Raw genomic sequence first — 16,861 nt, 5'->3', positions numbered from 1 at the left:
TTAGAAACTTAAATATTCTATTTGCGTACTGTTATAATTAAAGTAAGTTATTAAGTTTTTGATAATTTGGGAAATTATATTTATAATTATAACTGTTACTTAACCATTTAAAAAATTACAAAACCTGATTATTAAAATAAAAGTATTCTTTTAGATTTGTAAAAATTTTAGATTTTAATTATTGATTCTATGAAAATGTAATTTAACAAATTTTTTTCTTTACTTTAACATACCTTTCGAAATAGCGGCCATCTTCTCCTGGGAATCCTTTGTCTCCTTTTGGACCATCTACTCCCCCTCTTCCATCCAGTCCCGGTAAACCAGGTTCTCCATGGAGAACATCACCTGGTTTGATTGCATTATGTGTGTTATAAATAATTTTAGTTTGAATTGTTTATGACGATGTCAGTACTTTTTGATCAACTGAGTAATTTTAGGGTAGCTTAACACATTACCTCTATCTCCTTTACTTCCTCTTAGGCCTTTAAATGAATATCCAGCGTCTCCAATTTCACCTCTGTCCCCATCATCTCCAAAGTCTCCTGGGGCACCCTTTGGTCCTTGTAGTCCTGGTGAACCATCAAGTCCATCGATACCGTTCCAACCAGGTTCGCCCATTTCTGGCATTTCATCAGGTATTCCTTTACATACATTTATACAGTTGTTATTGTTCGTTTTTAAAAATTCTACTAAGAATAAGAAGAATTCTACCTGGTAGTCCAGGTGCTCCTACTTCTCCTATATATCCTTTTGGTCCTAGGACTCCCTTCAGCCCTATTTCACCTTTGTATCCAACAGGTCCTCTTGCACCCTTAAAAAATAAAAGAGGAAAAATAGTGTTATTTGCATTAAACAAGTAAATGTTTGCTAAATAAAGAAAGGAAAAACATTGAACTGATTTGATTCATAACAATTTTTTTTTTAATTTGTTAAAAACGAACATACATTTTTAATACAGAAAAAATTACATTATCTTACAACATAAATGTAAATAATGTCAATAATGTAAATTATTACACAATTTTAAAATTTAACTCAACTCAATTTATTTACCTTTCTTCCAGGTGGTCCATGTAATCCTTTGTCACCAGTATCTCCATACCTGCCACGTTCACCAAAGAGGCCTTGTTCTCCTCTTTCTCCTTTATGAGGATGGTATGTAATATTTGTCATTCCAGGATCTCCTACAGGTCCCATATCTCCTTTTTCTCCTTTAAATCCAGGTGAACCAGGAAATCCCACATCACCCGGAAGCCCTAACAAAATATGAAGAGAACATTTAAATTATTAAAACTTATAATAAATTAATAACAACTTGTATTGTAATTAAATCAATTTTAGTCTATTAAAAATGTTATGAAATTATTAGACATCATTATTGATTTATTAATTTTTCTTTTTGTTTACCGTCTCTTCCCATTTCACCAGGGTCTCCCCATTCTCCAGGTCCACCATCATATCCTCTTGGTCCTTGGTCTCCTGGTTCACCTGGTTTTCCAGGGTCACCCTTGCTTCCTGGTAATCCTTTGAATCCAATAAAACCTTCATTTCCGTGAGGTCCTGGCATTCCACTGACTCCATCCAAACCTTTGTCTCCTGTATCACCCTACAAATAAAGGAAGATGTTAACCTTTTAATTATAAAACATATTAAGTACATATTAAATTATAAGACATTACTTTGAATCCTTTTACTCCTTTCATTGTGTTCAAGCCTGGTTCTCCTGGGATTCCTTTATGCCCTGGGTATCCATGTAAGACCAAGCCATCTTCTCCTTTTTCACCAGGAAAACCATCCATACCAGGTTCTCCTACATCTCCGACAAACCCCTTTCGACCTATAATTTATAAATTAATGTTATGAAATAATAATAATAATAATAATAATAATGAAGACATTTTATAGATGTCTAACCTGGGTACCCCTTTTCTCCTAATGGGCCTTGAAAAGCAGCATCACCAGGTGGGCCTGCAGTACCTTTCAGTCCTGGATCGCCGTATAGCCCCTAAAGATAATAACACTAAAATATGTACTCTTGTATTGATTGTTTTATAGAACTTACGTGTCGACCTGGTGGACCTCTGTAACCTTTAGGCCCAGTGACACCTACAGGTCCTTTGGGGCCAAATGGACCTTCTGGTCCTCTGAGCCCTTTTAGACCAATCTGCCCATCAAACCCTAAACAACAAGAATTATTATAACTGAGTAAAATATTTAACTTTAATAATGAAAAGGAAAGATGACAAAACTAACCTGGCAAACCAATTTCACCAGCTTCACCAGGATCTCCAGTTGTTCCATTATACCCATCTCTACCGTCATACCCTCGATTTCCAGGTCGACCAGTATCGCCTTTTTCTCCTTGTTCACCCTTGTCTCCCAAACTTCCTCTAGGGCCTAATTTTCCTTGTGCACCTGGCCAACCCGTTCTACCTAAAAGTACAATTGATTTTTATATAAAAAATACATTAGGTACATAACACATATCCCCATATAAATTATCAGAATTTTTTAATAGGATTGTACGAAGGGGAACTTCAGTGGCTGAGTGGTCTTAGATATCACCCTCTTAATTTATTACAGACCAGGACTTATTTAAGTTTCCTGTCAAGGTTTCCAGTTATGAAGATAGTTTTTCCAAAATTTCTTGACTTATTTAGAATCCACTTTTTTTATGACTACGTGAGGAGTTGGGATATTATAATTTTTTTTAAAATCAACAATGATACCAAGAAAGTGTAATAAATAAACAAATATGACATAATATTGAAACAGGTTTTCATAAAGGAGGATGTCCTGCCACTTTAAAAATAGTGGTGCAAACTTTTATTTGTATTGCCTACAGTTTCAATGAAATGTTTTTAGTTTCATTTAGTAGTAGTATATTTTAGTTTTAGTTTAGTATAAGTACGAAATTTACTTTGATCATAGGCAATTTTAGTGTTATTGTTGAGAATGGTACTACCAAAAAGATAATTTTAACTATTAATTTGTTATAAGATTACATTTGTATTTTAAATTCTAGGATTTGAAAATGGTTGAAGTAAATAGGAAGCAAAAAATAAATATTCAAACCTTATTAAATAACAAGTTGCAAAACTTAAGGACAATTACCTGTTGGTCCTCTTTCACCTAGTATGCCGAACATGCCTGGCATTCCAGGATCTCCTGTGACTCCTTTCACTCCATCAAGTGATGATCCCCGTTCTCCTTTAGCACCCTAAAAAATATAGTGCAATAGTGAAAAAAGGAATTTTCTTCAAGTTAAAATAATAGTTTTAATACCAATGGACCATCTCTTCCATAATGTCCTGGTGCTCCTTTGGCGCCTTTGAAACCTATTATTCCGTCATCTCCTTGCTCACCTTTTAAACCATCTTGTCCTTCATTTCCTATCATACCTTTGAACCCTTTCGGTCCATCAGGACCCCTTACTCCAGGTAACAAATTGTATTCGCCCGATTCTCCCATTAACCCTTTTTGTCCTTTCCATCCCTGTATAATCGAATTAAATTAAATACAATATTTGTTTGTTATTAATATGCATAAAACAGTTCGCAGTAGCGTTTTCTTACCTGAGCACCTTTCTCGCCAATGTTTCCAGTACGTCCTTTGACACCCTTTGGACCCAATTCACCTACTCCTCCTGGATATCCTTTAAGTCCTCTTCTTCCGACTTGTGATACACCCATGTTGCCTTTTGCACCTCTAAAGCCTGACAGGCCGTCAACTCCTTGATCTCCTTGTTCACCTCGTGATCCTTTTGGACCTACAAGATTTCAATTTAAAAAATTAACACAAATCAATTTATTTAAAGAATGATAAATTGAAATTAAACTGACCTTTACGACCCCTTGGACCAGGATCGCCGGGTGGTCCTGTTCCTTTCTTTATATTGTCAGGAACATCTCCTGGTGATCCTTTTACCCCTCTCCTTCCTGCAGTTCCTTTTAATCCTGGCAAACCTTTGTCTCCTCTGTCTCCCTTCAATAATTCTAATGGAGTGGTGTCTGGATCACCGGAATCTCCCACTTCTCCAACTAAACCAGGTAATCCTGGTTTTCCTGGAATGCCAGGTTCTCCTCTTTCACCCTAAAATATCATTTACACTACTGCTACTAATGGTATAAAATTTTTCAAATGTATAAGGATATAATTATTTTTATATTGTAACTGTTTTAGTTCATGAATTTTAACATTAGTAGTCAGAAACTTCTGGCTGTAAGAATGTCCCTCTTTTTATTGACAATTCACACATTTGACTATGATTATTATTTATTTTATTTAATACGATTATTTGTAAACTCAATTATCAATAAATGATGCTGAACAATATGCTATATAATACTCAATTAATTGTACACAATTTTTTTTTAAATGAAAAATTTGTGTCACAGGCGGGATTCGAACCCACGACTTTTGGCTCAATACACCGCTGCTCTACCACTTGAGCTACCGTGACTTCGATTGCCCATGCCACAAACTTCTCATTTTGACTACCCAATTTTATTCTAATTGTAAGCAAATCGCGGCTTCATATAGAAACACTTTTTATTAACAATTGTACTAGATTAGCTATATAATATTAAATGATAATCTTCTCAAAGAATCCAAATAGACAAAAGTTATTATTACTGTATAGCCAGGTGATCCCAAAGTTCCATTTCGTCCAGGTGGTCCATCACTCCCTCTAAAACCAACATCACCTTGATTTCCGGGATAGCCCTTTGGTCCAGGATCTCCCACGTCAATATCTAAGGTTTGACTTAATGATGATAAATCAGTTCCCGGTGGTCCTTTATCTCCCTGCTCTCCTTTATCACCTATACATAAGTAATTGTACAACATTAATACAAACCATTGATAATTTTTTAAAATTTATTTACATAAACTAATTATTACCGAAAGGTCCTAGAATTCCCTTACGTCCTACTGGTCCTCTGTGACCAGGAAGTCCCTGAGGACCTGTCGGCCCTTTAGGACCTCTTCTACCCAGCTGACCAACATTTCCTGGTTCGCCATGTGTTGCTGCATCTCCCTGGATACCTTTAGGTCCTTTCTGGCCTAAAATAATTTTAAAACTACTAGATTTATTTTTAAATAAATTATTAAATTAACTTTTAATTTTAAACCAGTCTTATCAAAAGTTTTACTGTTTATTTTTTTAAATATCATTGTTTTAAATGCATCATAGTAAATACCCTGACTTTTAAATTTAAATTACATTCATTGGCACATAAAATTTATTTATTAACCGATGCACAAATTTATACCCTTTAAAATCAAAACCAACAAGGTCTTCATTATTATGAATTTCAATTTTATTTTGAGGAAAAATGAAGAAGAAACTATTTTCATCCTTTTTAATAGAAATTATAAATGATGGGGTGAGTGTGTAAAACTATTTTAGGTACTAAAATAATGTTTAAATAATTTATATTAAATTTTTTTTAAATGTTGCAATTAAAATTGTATTGTTTAGAATCCAACAAGCCTTTGATGTTGTTGATGATATTAAGTTAAAAAGTATAGTAAGGTTTTTTTAACTAGTTTTTATTGTTTGTTGATGCTTAATCTCATTGTAATTGTACTTACCACCTTCACAGTAACCACAGTCATCTCCTCTTCTTCCTTTTGGACCTCTTTTTCCCGGAAAACCATCATCACCAGGATCACCAACTGTTCCTTGCCTTCCTCTTAATCCAGGTTCACCTGATGGCCCATTTATTTCTACACCAACTCCCCTTTCACCTTTGGGCCCTAGAGCACAGATAAATTTCTTTTTTGTTATATAATTATAATAAAAATGTATGTAAGTATTTATATTGAATACTCACCTCTCCTTCCAGGCTCACCCCTATCCCCAAATGGTCCATGCCTTCCGTGAAATCCAGGATTTCCTGGACGTCCTTTTGGTCCCACAACTGTTTCTCCTTCTTCCCCTTTGCGGCCTTCATTGCCAGGTGGTCCTCTATCTCCAATAACACCCTGAGCACCAGGTTTCCCTCGAAATCCTTTTTTTTAATGAAAAATTTAATTAAATTTAAATTATTTCTAAAATTAACTTTTTTGTACACATTACCCTTGTCTCCTTTTTGCCCCTTGATTTCATCTCCTCTGGGACCCTTCTCCCCAGGAAGACCCATGGGTCCTGGATTTCCCTTTGGTCCTCTAACTCCATAAGCCCCCTTCCGACCATCTTGCCCTTGCTTGCCTTTTTCACCTCGAAAACCTTTATAATTTAGCATAAATATTTTGTTTAGTAAAAAGTTTTAAAATAGAGTTTTAAAGATTTTTTGAAAGTGCAAACCGATAATTCCTTGAGGGCCTCTTGAACCTGGTTGTCCACCAGTGTCTAAACTAGGGTCATATACTCCTGGGCTTCCTTCTGGTCCTTGTAATCCTGGGACACCATCATTTCCTGGTCCTCCTAGCAGTCCCTTGAAATTAATTAAAAAGAATTAATTTATAATCTTTATAAGGTGGTATTGAGACATATTAAGTAAATAATATTTAATTTCTTGCTGGAATTAAAACAACAGAAAAATTGTGAGTGCTATAATAACAAGTTTATACATAATATTCATTATTATGATGCGATGAAATATTAGTTATTTTATTTTAAATATATTGAAATGTACATTGATTATAGGACAATCATTTTATTTAGTATCAGACTAGAATCAAAATATACCTTTATCCCTTTATCGCCTTCGGCACCTTCATAACCAGGAGCACCTTTGAATCCTTTTGGCCCTCGTGGCCCATATGTTCCTTCCTTGCCCTCTTTACCCACAGGTCCTTCCATGCCATAATCGCCTCTTCCACCTTGCAGTCCTTGTATACCTCTTTGACCCTAATGCAGTCAAAAATAAATGTAACTTACACTAATAAAAAATCTCACTAATCACCTTTGGTCCACTTTCTCCTTCCAATCCTTTCATACCCTTTTCTCCTATGTCACCAGTTTCTCCTGCGTCACCTGGTTCACCAGGGTATGTAACTTCCCAATAGGAATGACCTGGGGGTCCTTGAGGTCCTGGTGCTCCCTAGATTGCACATAACGTAAACTATAGTGCTACGGGAGTGAATACATTTTAAATACCTGAGCTCCTAGTTGACCTTTTGGGCCTTGTCTATCCAGCCCTCTCTCACCACGCTCTCCTTTGTCACCAACAGCCCCTGGATAACCCTGAAATTTTCATGTTTTAAATATAGATTAAAAGTATAATTTTTTTAATTGGGTGAAAATATTCATTATTACAGTTAATAACACAAAGTTTGACTTACTTTATCTCCCATTTCTCCCTGTTCTCCTATTTTACCTTCATAGCCGTCAACACCTTGAGGGCCCTATTATCAATTAAAAAAAAAAAATTGCAAATATCTCCCAAAAGTAGTTTTGTTTTAACAAACACCTGTGATCCATCACGCCCTCTCTCACCCCTTTCACCTTTCGTCCCTTTTGTATTGGCTCCGCCTTCACCAGCGTCACCAGGAGGACCTCTTGGACCTTGCTTTCCAAGTAAGCCTCTAGGCCCTAGATGACCTTCTTCTCCAACTTCTCCTTTACGTCCATCAGTGCCGTCACATCCATCTAGTCCAGGTAATCCTGGCAATCCTTTTTCACCTTTATATCCCTTTTAAACAATCCCAATTGTTTAAATAATTGCAGATGTGATAAATGTAAATATACTTACCGGATATCCTTGTTTACCTGGTGTACCCATGAGCCCTGGGTTTCCCTTAAAAACAAAGAAATTGGAAATTTTCTTGCTTCTTTTAAACTTAGGTTAGTAATTCAAAAATATGTATCCAAATATTGAACTTTACAGTTTAATTTTAATTAATATCACAATTCTTCCATTTAACACACAGTTTTTCTAATAATAAACTATCGTCACTTACACGTTCCCCTTTAGGGCCAGATAAACCTCGCTCTCCAGGGCTACCACGTTTACCTGGTGGTCCTGCAGGCCCAGCATCTCCAACATTACCATTCGGGCCTTCAAGTCCTGGTAGACCATAAAAACCTCGAGCTCCTACTTCTCCTTTTATTCCAAAACAATTACATAGGTTCTGATTACTGCAGCCTACGCAAGCCTGGAAGTAACATAAGAGATTTGAAATATTGCAATGTAAAGAAAAAAGTGGTACTTAAAAATACAATAAAATTGGGGTATACCGTATATTGAGCATGGGAGCCTTACAACATATTTTAGTAATTTACAATTAATCATTTAAAACTAGATCAAATTAAAAATATATATATATTCATTTTAACACAAAACAATGCAAAGAAAAAAGCATAAATGTGTATTGAAAGCCAATGAAAGAAATATACTGAATGAACATTCTTATAATAGCAGTCAATTCATTATTATTTCATTTTATAGTAGTGGAATATTGCATTTCATCTGCTTCTTGACGGTATGATTATGATAACCATGCAAATAAAGTAAAGTAATAAAGTTAGGCTTGTAATAACACTGATTTTATTACTGCACAAAGAATCAATTTTGTTTTGTAATGATCGTGCAAATATTCTTGAATGATGTCATTTCTGCATGGATTGATATATAACCGGATGCAAGGGAACTATAAAAAAATATGTTTGTTGAATTTATTACAAACATATATTTTTAAAATTTTGTAAAATTATTGATTTTTTAAATAATTTTTTGTGTAAAATTGTAATTATAGTTTTATTTTCTAGTTCTAATTTCTTTAATAATTTTACAAGATATTGTAAGGAATCAGAGGATTTAAAATTGAGATTGTCCGTTGGGGTCCAAGAGTGACGAACCTGTAATTTATCTATGTACAATTTCCCTGGTTTGGTCTGGCAAATGCTTTTCCACATTTTGCCATCTTCAGAGTAAACATTACTGTTTACAGCAAGAATCTGAAGTTACATTAGGTTTTGTGATCCACTTAACCAAATGAATACTTTTTCAATTAATTAAGGTTTTGGTTGAGATAAAAAAGTTATGGGAAGTTAGTGTTCGAGTGGATCGAAGTCACGATAGGTCAAGTGGTAGAGCAGCGGCTTATTTAGCCGAAGGTCGGGGGTTCGAATCCAGCTTGTGACACCGACTTTTTTATCTCAACCAAAACCTAATTAATTGAAAAATTCTGAAATGTATTGAGAAACGGCCAAATTACAGTATAATTAAACAAACATTAATGTTAAGTTGTGAAATTTCATCCGTAAATAGTCAAAAGTTTTGCCAATCTCTGATTCTCTCTACTTGGCACTTATTAATGCTTTCAAACTGGGCTTGAACGAGTACGTAAGATTCCTAAATCATCGATAATTTCTCGATTTTTAAAAGTAAACATGTCCATTTTCTAAGGAACACTATTTCTATGATTCTGGAATATGAAGGAAACGAGAGGGGGAAAAACTATTTGTTCTATTCAAATATTTATGATGAGGGGTAAAATGAGAAATGAGTAATTTCATTAGGAAATAACAAGTTCATTCAACTGTGGGTGCATGTGATAAACGGCCCAGTCACTTTAATCAAAGCTGGCGTGGAGAATCTGAACAAAACGATAATTTTTTAATTTTTTATTATATGAACTTTAACTTTTCTTTTTTTTAAAATAATAATAAACGTACAGAAATTGGAATATGAATTATAAATTAGAATCCGAATCGATCGAATCATTTCGTTGATTGACAAGCAAATAAAGCAACAATTTATGATGAAACCGTCACCATGACTTTCCGACGTTGATTTCCTTTAGTACTGTACTTTCAAAAAGTCATTTTAATTAGTGTTATATGTACTTATAAAGTCGTTCATAAAATGGTCATAAAATGAAATCCAAATAAACGCGTTTGGATTTGTTTGTAAATAATTTTATTACAGTCAAATTGGTGATTCCGTACGTAGTTACACTAATGTTTACAGTCCGCCTAATCTATGTACTAAAGGGTTGGTCTTTGTATAAACAAGCTCCTAAATTACAGGCTTTGTGGCGGATGGAACGGTTTAAGAGGGAGATTTATAGATATTTAACATAAGGGAGATTTTTTTTATACCACCGGGGTTGGAGGAAGAAAAAAGAAGCAAGGATTTCCCATATCCCTTTGACGTCTTGGTGGCATTATGTAAATCGTAACCAAACATAGTAAAAAACGGGATGTTATAGGTTGACGAAATTAGCTTTCGATGCTGTTTATTTCAACTACTAATAAAAACAAACCAAAAATTTGAAATGTTGTTAGTCGTCCATTTTCAATTATTTTTTTTTAAATTTTCACATATTAGGTAATCAAAATTTCGGTATGAGTACACTTTTATAAGCAAACCAATTATCGTACAACATACAAAAACGTCCAAACTAAAAGGTTTTTAGATGATGTTGTTGATTAAGATCTCACTAATAACTAGGAAGAATATTCTGGACTTAGTATTGATATTTCATACGGTTTATATTTCAGAAGAGATCTTCTTATAAATTTTCCCATTGTAATTAAATCCGATTAATATTTTGATTTTTTTAAGATTTGATTATAATTATGTTATAATAACAAAAGTCTCGGCTTCTGTTTAACCATTCATTTTAAACTGGTCTATAATTCTGTATTACACAATGGAATGTATATTAAAACAAACTGTTGTTATGCTGTCATATGTCATATTAGCATTGATTTATGTAAGCACATACTATAGAGTCGGTAATATCTTCTCGCGGTAAATATCTTATAAAGCTTAAGTCTTCGGGTTTTGGCAGTCCGTGGTAAGACCTCGATGTTATACTTCCCACCACCGAAGTTAGGCTCCAGAGGCTGTCAACAGCTAGGCCCTTTTAACCCCAACGCAATTTTTAAACCGCACCCCCTCACTCGTTCTTATTCTTAATCTTAACCTTCCTAGTTCCTTAGTTCAGTGCAATAGACTCAATCCTTCTTAGAAACATCAGGTCATTGAGTGTCATTCCCTAGATTTTTTCGTATGTTAAGTTAAATCTCCAATGAGCTGTTGCTTCGCATTCGAAGATGATATGGGTGGCTGTTTCCTCCTCCTCACATAATCTGCAGATGGGATCATCGTTGTATATGCCCATGTTGTGTAGATGCTTTCTCAGATGCCAGTGACCGGTTGGTAGTCCTACCACTCCTCAGAGTTATGCCCTCTCCAACTGCAGCAGTGAGTTTGCCAGTCTTGGTGAGGGTTATTTCATCATAAGTTTACTGTGTCTAGCGCCGCTAGAGTTTATCCAATTCTCCTCTTGTTTCGTTTGGAACCATTCAGCGATGAAGGATTTTATGTTTGTTTTTGTTATACCAAGTGTAGGTATGCGGCCTATGTACGGTCTTGCAGATCCTCCTCCCCAAGTTTTGGAGATTTTGGATGAATTCACTGACTAATTTTGATGTGATCTTTTTACATGCTAATGCTTTGATAGGTGCTTGGCTATCAGAATTTATGAGGATTTTTTTGCCAGTCACAAGCGTTGATGCCATGTATTTCAGCTTGAAAGATCGAAATGTACTTCCCTTATGAGTTTGATTGCTCATGTTTTGGGCTTGTACAGAAAACGCCCGATCCGGTTCCTTCGTTTGTTTTAGAGCCATCATTACCTGATGCCATATCATTGTATCTGATGCTCTCCTATGTTCTTCCTCTCCTTTAAAGTCCATTGAGACTTTACAGGATGTTGTAAAGTATGTTTCCGGTATCATACAGACAATCCCCATTTCTAAGTATGGATGTCTGATTTTATTAATAATAGTATGCCCGAATTGTTTAGTGCCTATCCAATTTGGTTGTTTTTGGAGCCTAAATGAGCTTTTCCTAGCTTCTCCTTGTATAAATATTCCAAGTGGTAGGTTTAGCAGAGTTTCTAATGCACTTAAAAGGGTTGTTCTCATTGCCCCTGTAATACATATGTTTGATAGTCTTTGTATGCTGCCTAATATTTGAGAAGCTATTTTTTGTTGAGCTTTGGTCCAACAGATTAATGATCGATAGGTTATTTTGAGTCTTATTACTGCCGTGTATAGCCATTAGGTCATTTTCAGTTTTTAATTCCCAAGATTTGCCTAGGGTTCTTCTTGTGGTCGTTAGAGATATTTTACTTTTTGTTATAATGTTGCAGGTGAGGGTTCCAGGTTAACTGCTTACCAACAATTATTCCTAGTATTTAACTTCATTTTTTGGTTGCAACATTTCATTATAGAATCGTAAGACTTATATTTCTAAAGGATGTGGTGGAGTATTCGATGTTTCACCATCAGCCCTCTAACAGTACACATTCACGCTAATAAATACATTCAAACTCAATATACATTCTTCCAAGTATTCTTACAAAAATTTAAACAGGGGACCGAATATGTTGCCGCGCTCAATGCAATTCTCATGTCAGGTGGCATCCCTTCACGCTCATCGAGTAATCTTTTTCAACACGTCGGACACAATATTAAGTGTCTGTGTGTCAACCTAGCATGCCCTATAACTTATCGGTTGGGATCACGATGGTCAGGTTCGGAGTTTGTCCTGACCTTAGCCACCTCGTCCTACTTTTAAAGTACAAAGTGAAGTTCAAAACAGACAGAAAGTGACTCTTATTCGGTTAATATTTTCAGTCGATGGACTTAAAAAAGGCCGGCTTAAAAGAAAGATGAGTTTGTTGACTCTGGGTGGAACTAGGTGCTTGAGTTCGGATGATGTTAATGGGCATTCTTGGGTTGTCTTTTATTAAAAGATTTAAAGCTAAGTACAGATTAGATATTTTTTGTGTTAAGTTAAGCTTTAGAACTAAGCTCATCATCATTTTTCCTTTCTATGTAATTTCGATCTTGAATAATAACAGACAACAGGATAACTTACACACACGCATANACACAAATATATATATTAATTAGTTTAATTTAAACTTTTTATTGTAATGTTTTCTAAGATTCTCCTTGATATAAATAACGTATTCTCCATAAATAAAAATATCATACAATTTTTTTTAATATCAATGAAAATATATTACTTATTTACATTTTTCATGTGTTAAGTTAAGCTTTAGAAGTAAGCTCATTATAATTTTTCCTTTCTATGTAATTTCACTTTTGAATAATAACAGACAACATGATAACTTACACACACAAATATATATATTAATTAGTTTAATTTAAACTTTTTATTGTAATATTTTTTAAGAGTCTCTTTGATATAAATAATGTATTCTTCATAAATAAAATATTACACTTTTTTTAATAACAAAGAAAAACAATTATTTACATATTTCTTATGTTAAGTTAAGCTTCAGAACTAAGCTCATCATCATTTTTCCTTTCTACGTTATTTCGATCTTGAATAATAACAGCATGGTAACGTACATTTTTTGTAAAGTTTTCTAAGATTCTCTTTCATATAAATAGCGTATTCTTCATATATAAAAATATTACACATTTTTTTAATAACAAAAAATAATTACTTATTTACATTTTTCATGTGTTAAATAAGCTTTACAATTAAGCTCATTATAATTTTTCCTTTCTGTGAAATTTCGATCTTGAATATTAACTTACATACACAAAAATATATTAATTTGTTTGATTTAAATTTTTTATTGTAACATTTTCTAAGAGTCTCCTTGATATAACCAACGTATTCTTCATAAATAAAAATATTACATAATTTTTCTTAATAACAAAGTAAATAAATTATTTATTTACTTTTTCTGGTAAATAAGTGATGTATTTACATTTTTATTTAAAAAACACATAGAAATGTTTTAAAACATGAACGAACACAATTAAAATAATACGGATTAATCTTAAAAATTCCACGTTTAAAATAATAATAATAACGGGGCGTCGGTGGCCGCAACGGTTTAGGCGTTGACATGGTGCTCATCACTGTACGGTAAAGGTCCTGGGTTCGAATCCAGCCGACTCTGCATTCGAACCCGACATACTTACAAATGTTTTTTTTTTTTTTTTTTTTTTTTTTTCAAAATTACCGGCACCCTAACGGTTTACATGACCTCTGATGTTGCGAACTCTCGAAAAAAATTAAAATAATACAACTTGAAAAGAACAAAAAATCCTCCGATAAAATTCACCTTTTTCAGTTAAGGTTTTTCATTTTTAGCGCTTATCTAAATAAACCAATGAACCAAGAAACTTATAAAATAAAAGTAATTGACTGTCTTTTTAGGAAAATACTTTTTGTGCGTAAACATATAGTATTAAATGCTATATACCTTCTGCTTTATGTTATATAATTAAAATGGTTGATTTTTTTTATACCAAACTTTTTGATACTTTCGGAAACTCAAGTCGGATTCTTTACAAAAGAACATCGCAGCAGTTTTTTCTTTTGGTCGATTTGTCCACAAGGGGCAAATCCCTTGAGTGAATCGTACGCCAATAAATGGGTATGACCGAGTTAATTAAATTAGACTCTATCTACTGCCCTTTGATAGTTTTGTGATAATGACAGAGCGGTAAAGGGATTTGTTCGAGGATGGTCTTGCACTTGCCTCTCCTACCCGGCAATTACCTACAATGACCAGCACCCCTGCCCTTCCTCACCAATTATGGATCATTAACCCTTCGGCGTCATATTAATTGATATCCCTTTCGTCCTTCCTCTCCGTTCCTTTACTGGGATCCGTTTTCTTTTCTAGTTAACCATGACCGGTCTGAAGCTGCAGGGCTGAAACCTCATTGTTCTCCAAGCCATCAACATTTTAAAAAAATCGAAACAGAAAGTCAAATAATTATTATTTCTTTTAGCGACATCTGCATCCCAGATTGTGGTTGTAAAACAAGTCCGTAAATTCTGGAATTGATGAGCCCTCATAAACAGTTTTGTGCCTGCCTTATCGTAAAACAGCAATCACTTACAGGCGTGAATAAATTCTCGATCAATTTTTTTATCAAGTAAAACCATAAAAAGTATATTTTAATGTTTTTCGTATTCTTAAAACTATTTTAAACACAGAAATAAACCCTTTATGATACATAAGAGTAATAGTAATAATAAATTGAATATATAAGAGAAAGACAAAAATATATTTTATTCGGCCGTCCAAAACTGTATTAAAAGAATTATACCTAACTTTTTCTGGACTAATATCATTCTTGTATGTCAAGATAAGCGCGTCCTGATAATTCTGAACGTCCGTCAAGGTTCATTTATATTTTCTCTTCTGTCCATCAAAGATCATTTACACTCTTATTATTAAGTATTAATCCTTAATCTACCCCTTGATTATCTGTTAAACTATAATTGTGAAGATGAAAGTTCAGACCGTATAGTTTGCCTTTTTTTTAATTAATTTATTTTTTTTATTAACGAAACGAGAAATAATTTGATTTTTCAACAGGCAATACAATCTTCATTGAAATTATCCCATTTTCGTTTTATAGCAAGGAACATCAAAGCTCGTGGCACCCTTTGACACAGTTTAAAATGTATGTAAACCCTTGGTTTATGCAGAACCGTCATGGCAAACATAAAAGTAAGTATTTCCTGATTGGCGGATGGCCCCTTAATGGTGAATCGTACGAAAGACACGTCTTATGGATCACAATCTACATAAAAAATACACGTTGAGCACGTTCTGAAAATAATGTTCCGGTTGAGCTCTTCCGAGCTGGAAACTGAATTCTCCAGGACTAATTGAACCGTCTGCCAGAGTTAAGACGTGGAAGGGGAAAAAGATGTACATGTCTGGTTGTTTTAAACGGCAACCCTCTTCACTCTCTACTTCTTAATTCATCTATGACAGAATCAAAGGCGAAACCTGAGATAACAGAGATGGCGACGGTAATCAGACGGTTTATGACACGTTAGACCTTGGGGATTTATGACAGATCGTGCCTCGTAGATTATAGGGCAACCGCTGGGCCAGATGCTATGGATACTTTTAATTTCTGTAAAAACATGTTCATTTTCTGGCTGACGAGAATTAGGCTTAAACATTTTCTAAAGGCATGTTTTAAAGGATAATTTGTTACCTTAGCCTTAGCCGTTTGTTCTTCTTTAGCATTAAAATCACCAGATTTAAAAAAAAAAATCCTTAGTACTACATCTAATACGTGACTCTGGCTGAAAAGACTAAAAGAAAAATTTAAACTGATTTGTCTTTGCAAAAAACCGTAAAAAAGGAAATCGTCCGCTATTTGCAGATATCTTTAAAATTTAGCGATTCCTGTTTATCTTTGACAGATTCACTCGTTATGAAACACCACGGAAACTGAGTTGTACATTCCTTTCTTCAGTTTACGACGATTCATTGAGAAAATCAATTAGTTGGAATTTGCCTGAGGAATAAAACTAGTAAATAATATTTTATTTTTCCTAAATTGGGTTGAAAACAAACCGGTAAATTACACTGGCTGACATCCCCGAGAACTGGACGAATGTCAATTCAAAAATATTTAAATAATTGCGTTTTTTTCGGAAAACATTTTCCGAAAGCTGCAGATATATTATTAAATTATCGCCTGACCATGACACGCGTCGGGCAAACGTGTGTAAAACCCTAAAACCCAACTGATTTTCGTTTCATCAGATTAATGATTTGCAATGAGTTAGTTCCCGATTGGTTAAGCGAAAACTTGATAGATCTATTGGGCCAAAGTTGAGATGGTACTGATTCTGGCCAGAAAGAACTCCAGTACACCGCAAAGCAAGTCCAAAAACGTCAAGCGACTTCCAAAATTAGATACTTTAAAAATTTCTCTTATCAATTGTACAGCCCCTTGCTTCTTCAGATTACCACTTATCCCAGTCCTTGGGTCGCTTTTTGAAAGACGAAACATTCATTAATGAAATAGTCTTTGAGGTTATAATGATTTTTGCTTTGCTTCTAACAACGACGCATAGAACATACTTTTTAT

The 16,861-nt window shown here is 34.2% G+C and overlaps 1 protein-coding gene across 1 annotated transcript in view; it reads right to left on the bottom strand.

Annotated features, from left to right (window-relative positions):
• LOC106665799 (collagen alpha-1(IV) chain-like) overlaps positions 1–16,861 on the bottom strand; it is a 74,135-nt gene that overhangs the window by 3,215 nt on the left and 54,059 nt on the right. The window contains exons 2-27 of the mRNA XM_014392522.2: positions 7,909–8,103; positions 7,701–7,745; positions 7,419–7,640; positions 7,291–7,353; positions 7,106–7,192; positions 6,912–7,049; positions 6,695–6,856; positions 6,311–6,440; positions 6,083–6,232; positions 5,838–6,014; positions 5,596–5,760; positions 4,903–5,064; positions 4,636–4,823; positions 3,843–4,092; positions 3,576–3,769; positions 3,286–3,495; positions 3,115–3,220; positions 2,254–2,433; positions 2,063–2,178; positions 1,915–2,005; positions 1,680–1,837; positions 1,408–1,606; positions 1,054–1,256; positions 712–811; positions 456–641; positions 234–345 (exon numbers count right to left, since the gene is read on the bottom strand). Coding sequence (XP_014248008.1) covers positions 234–345; positions 456–641; positions 712–811; positions 1,054–1,256; positions 1,408–1,606; positions 1,680–1,837; positions 1,915–2,005; positions 2,063–2,178; positions 2,254–2,433; positions 3,115–3,220; positions 3,286–3,495; positions 3,576–3,769; positions 3,843–4,092; positions 4,636–4,823; positions 4,903–5,064; positions 5,596–5,760; positions 5,838–6,014; positions 6,083–6,232; positions 6,311–6,440; positions 6,695–6,856; positions 6,912–7,049; positions 7,106–7,192; positions 7,291–7,353; positions 7,419–7,640; positions 7,701–7,745; positions 7,909–8,103 — 3,989 coding nt within the window. The remainder of the gene's footprint in view (positions 1–233; positions 346–455; positions 642–711; positions 812–1,053; positions 1,257–1,407; positions 1,607–1,679; positions 1,838–1,914; positions 2,006–2,062; positions 2,179–2,253; positions 2,434–3,114; positions 3,221–3,285; positions 3,496–3,575; positions 3,770–3,842; positions 4,093–4,635; positions 4,824–4,902; positions 5,065–5,595; positions 5,761–5,837; positions 6,015–6,082; positions 6,233–6,310; positions 6,441–6,694; positions 6,857–6,911; positions 7,050–7,105; positions 7,193–7,290; positions 7,354–7,418; positions 7,641–7,700; positions 7,746–7,908; positions 8,104–16,861) is intronic.

This window comes from Cimex lectularius, unplaced genomic scaffold, assembly GCF_000648675.2.
Source record: "Cimex lectularius strain Harlan isolate CLEC.00 unplaced genomic scaffold, Clec_2.1 scaffold238, whole genome shotgun sequence".
Classification (NCBI taxonomy): domain Eukaryota; kingdom Metazoa; phylum Arthropoda; class Insecta; order Hemiptera; family Cimicidae; genus Cimex; species Cimex lectularius.
Note: the sequence above shows the minus strand (reverse complement) of the source record. Positions and strands in the feature narration are given on the sequence as shown.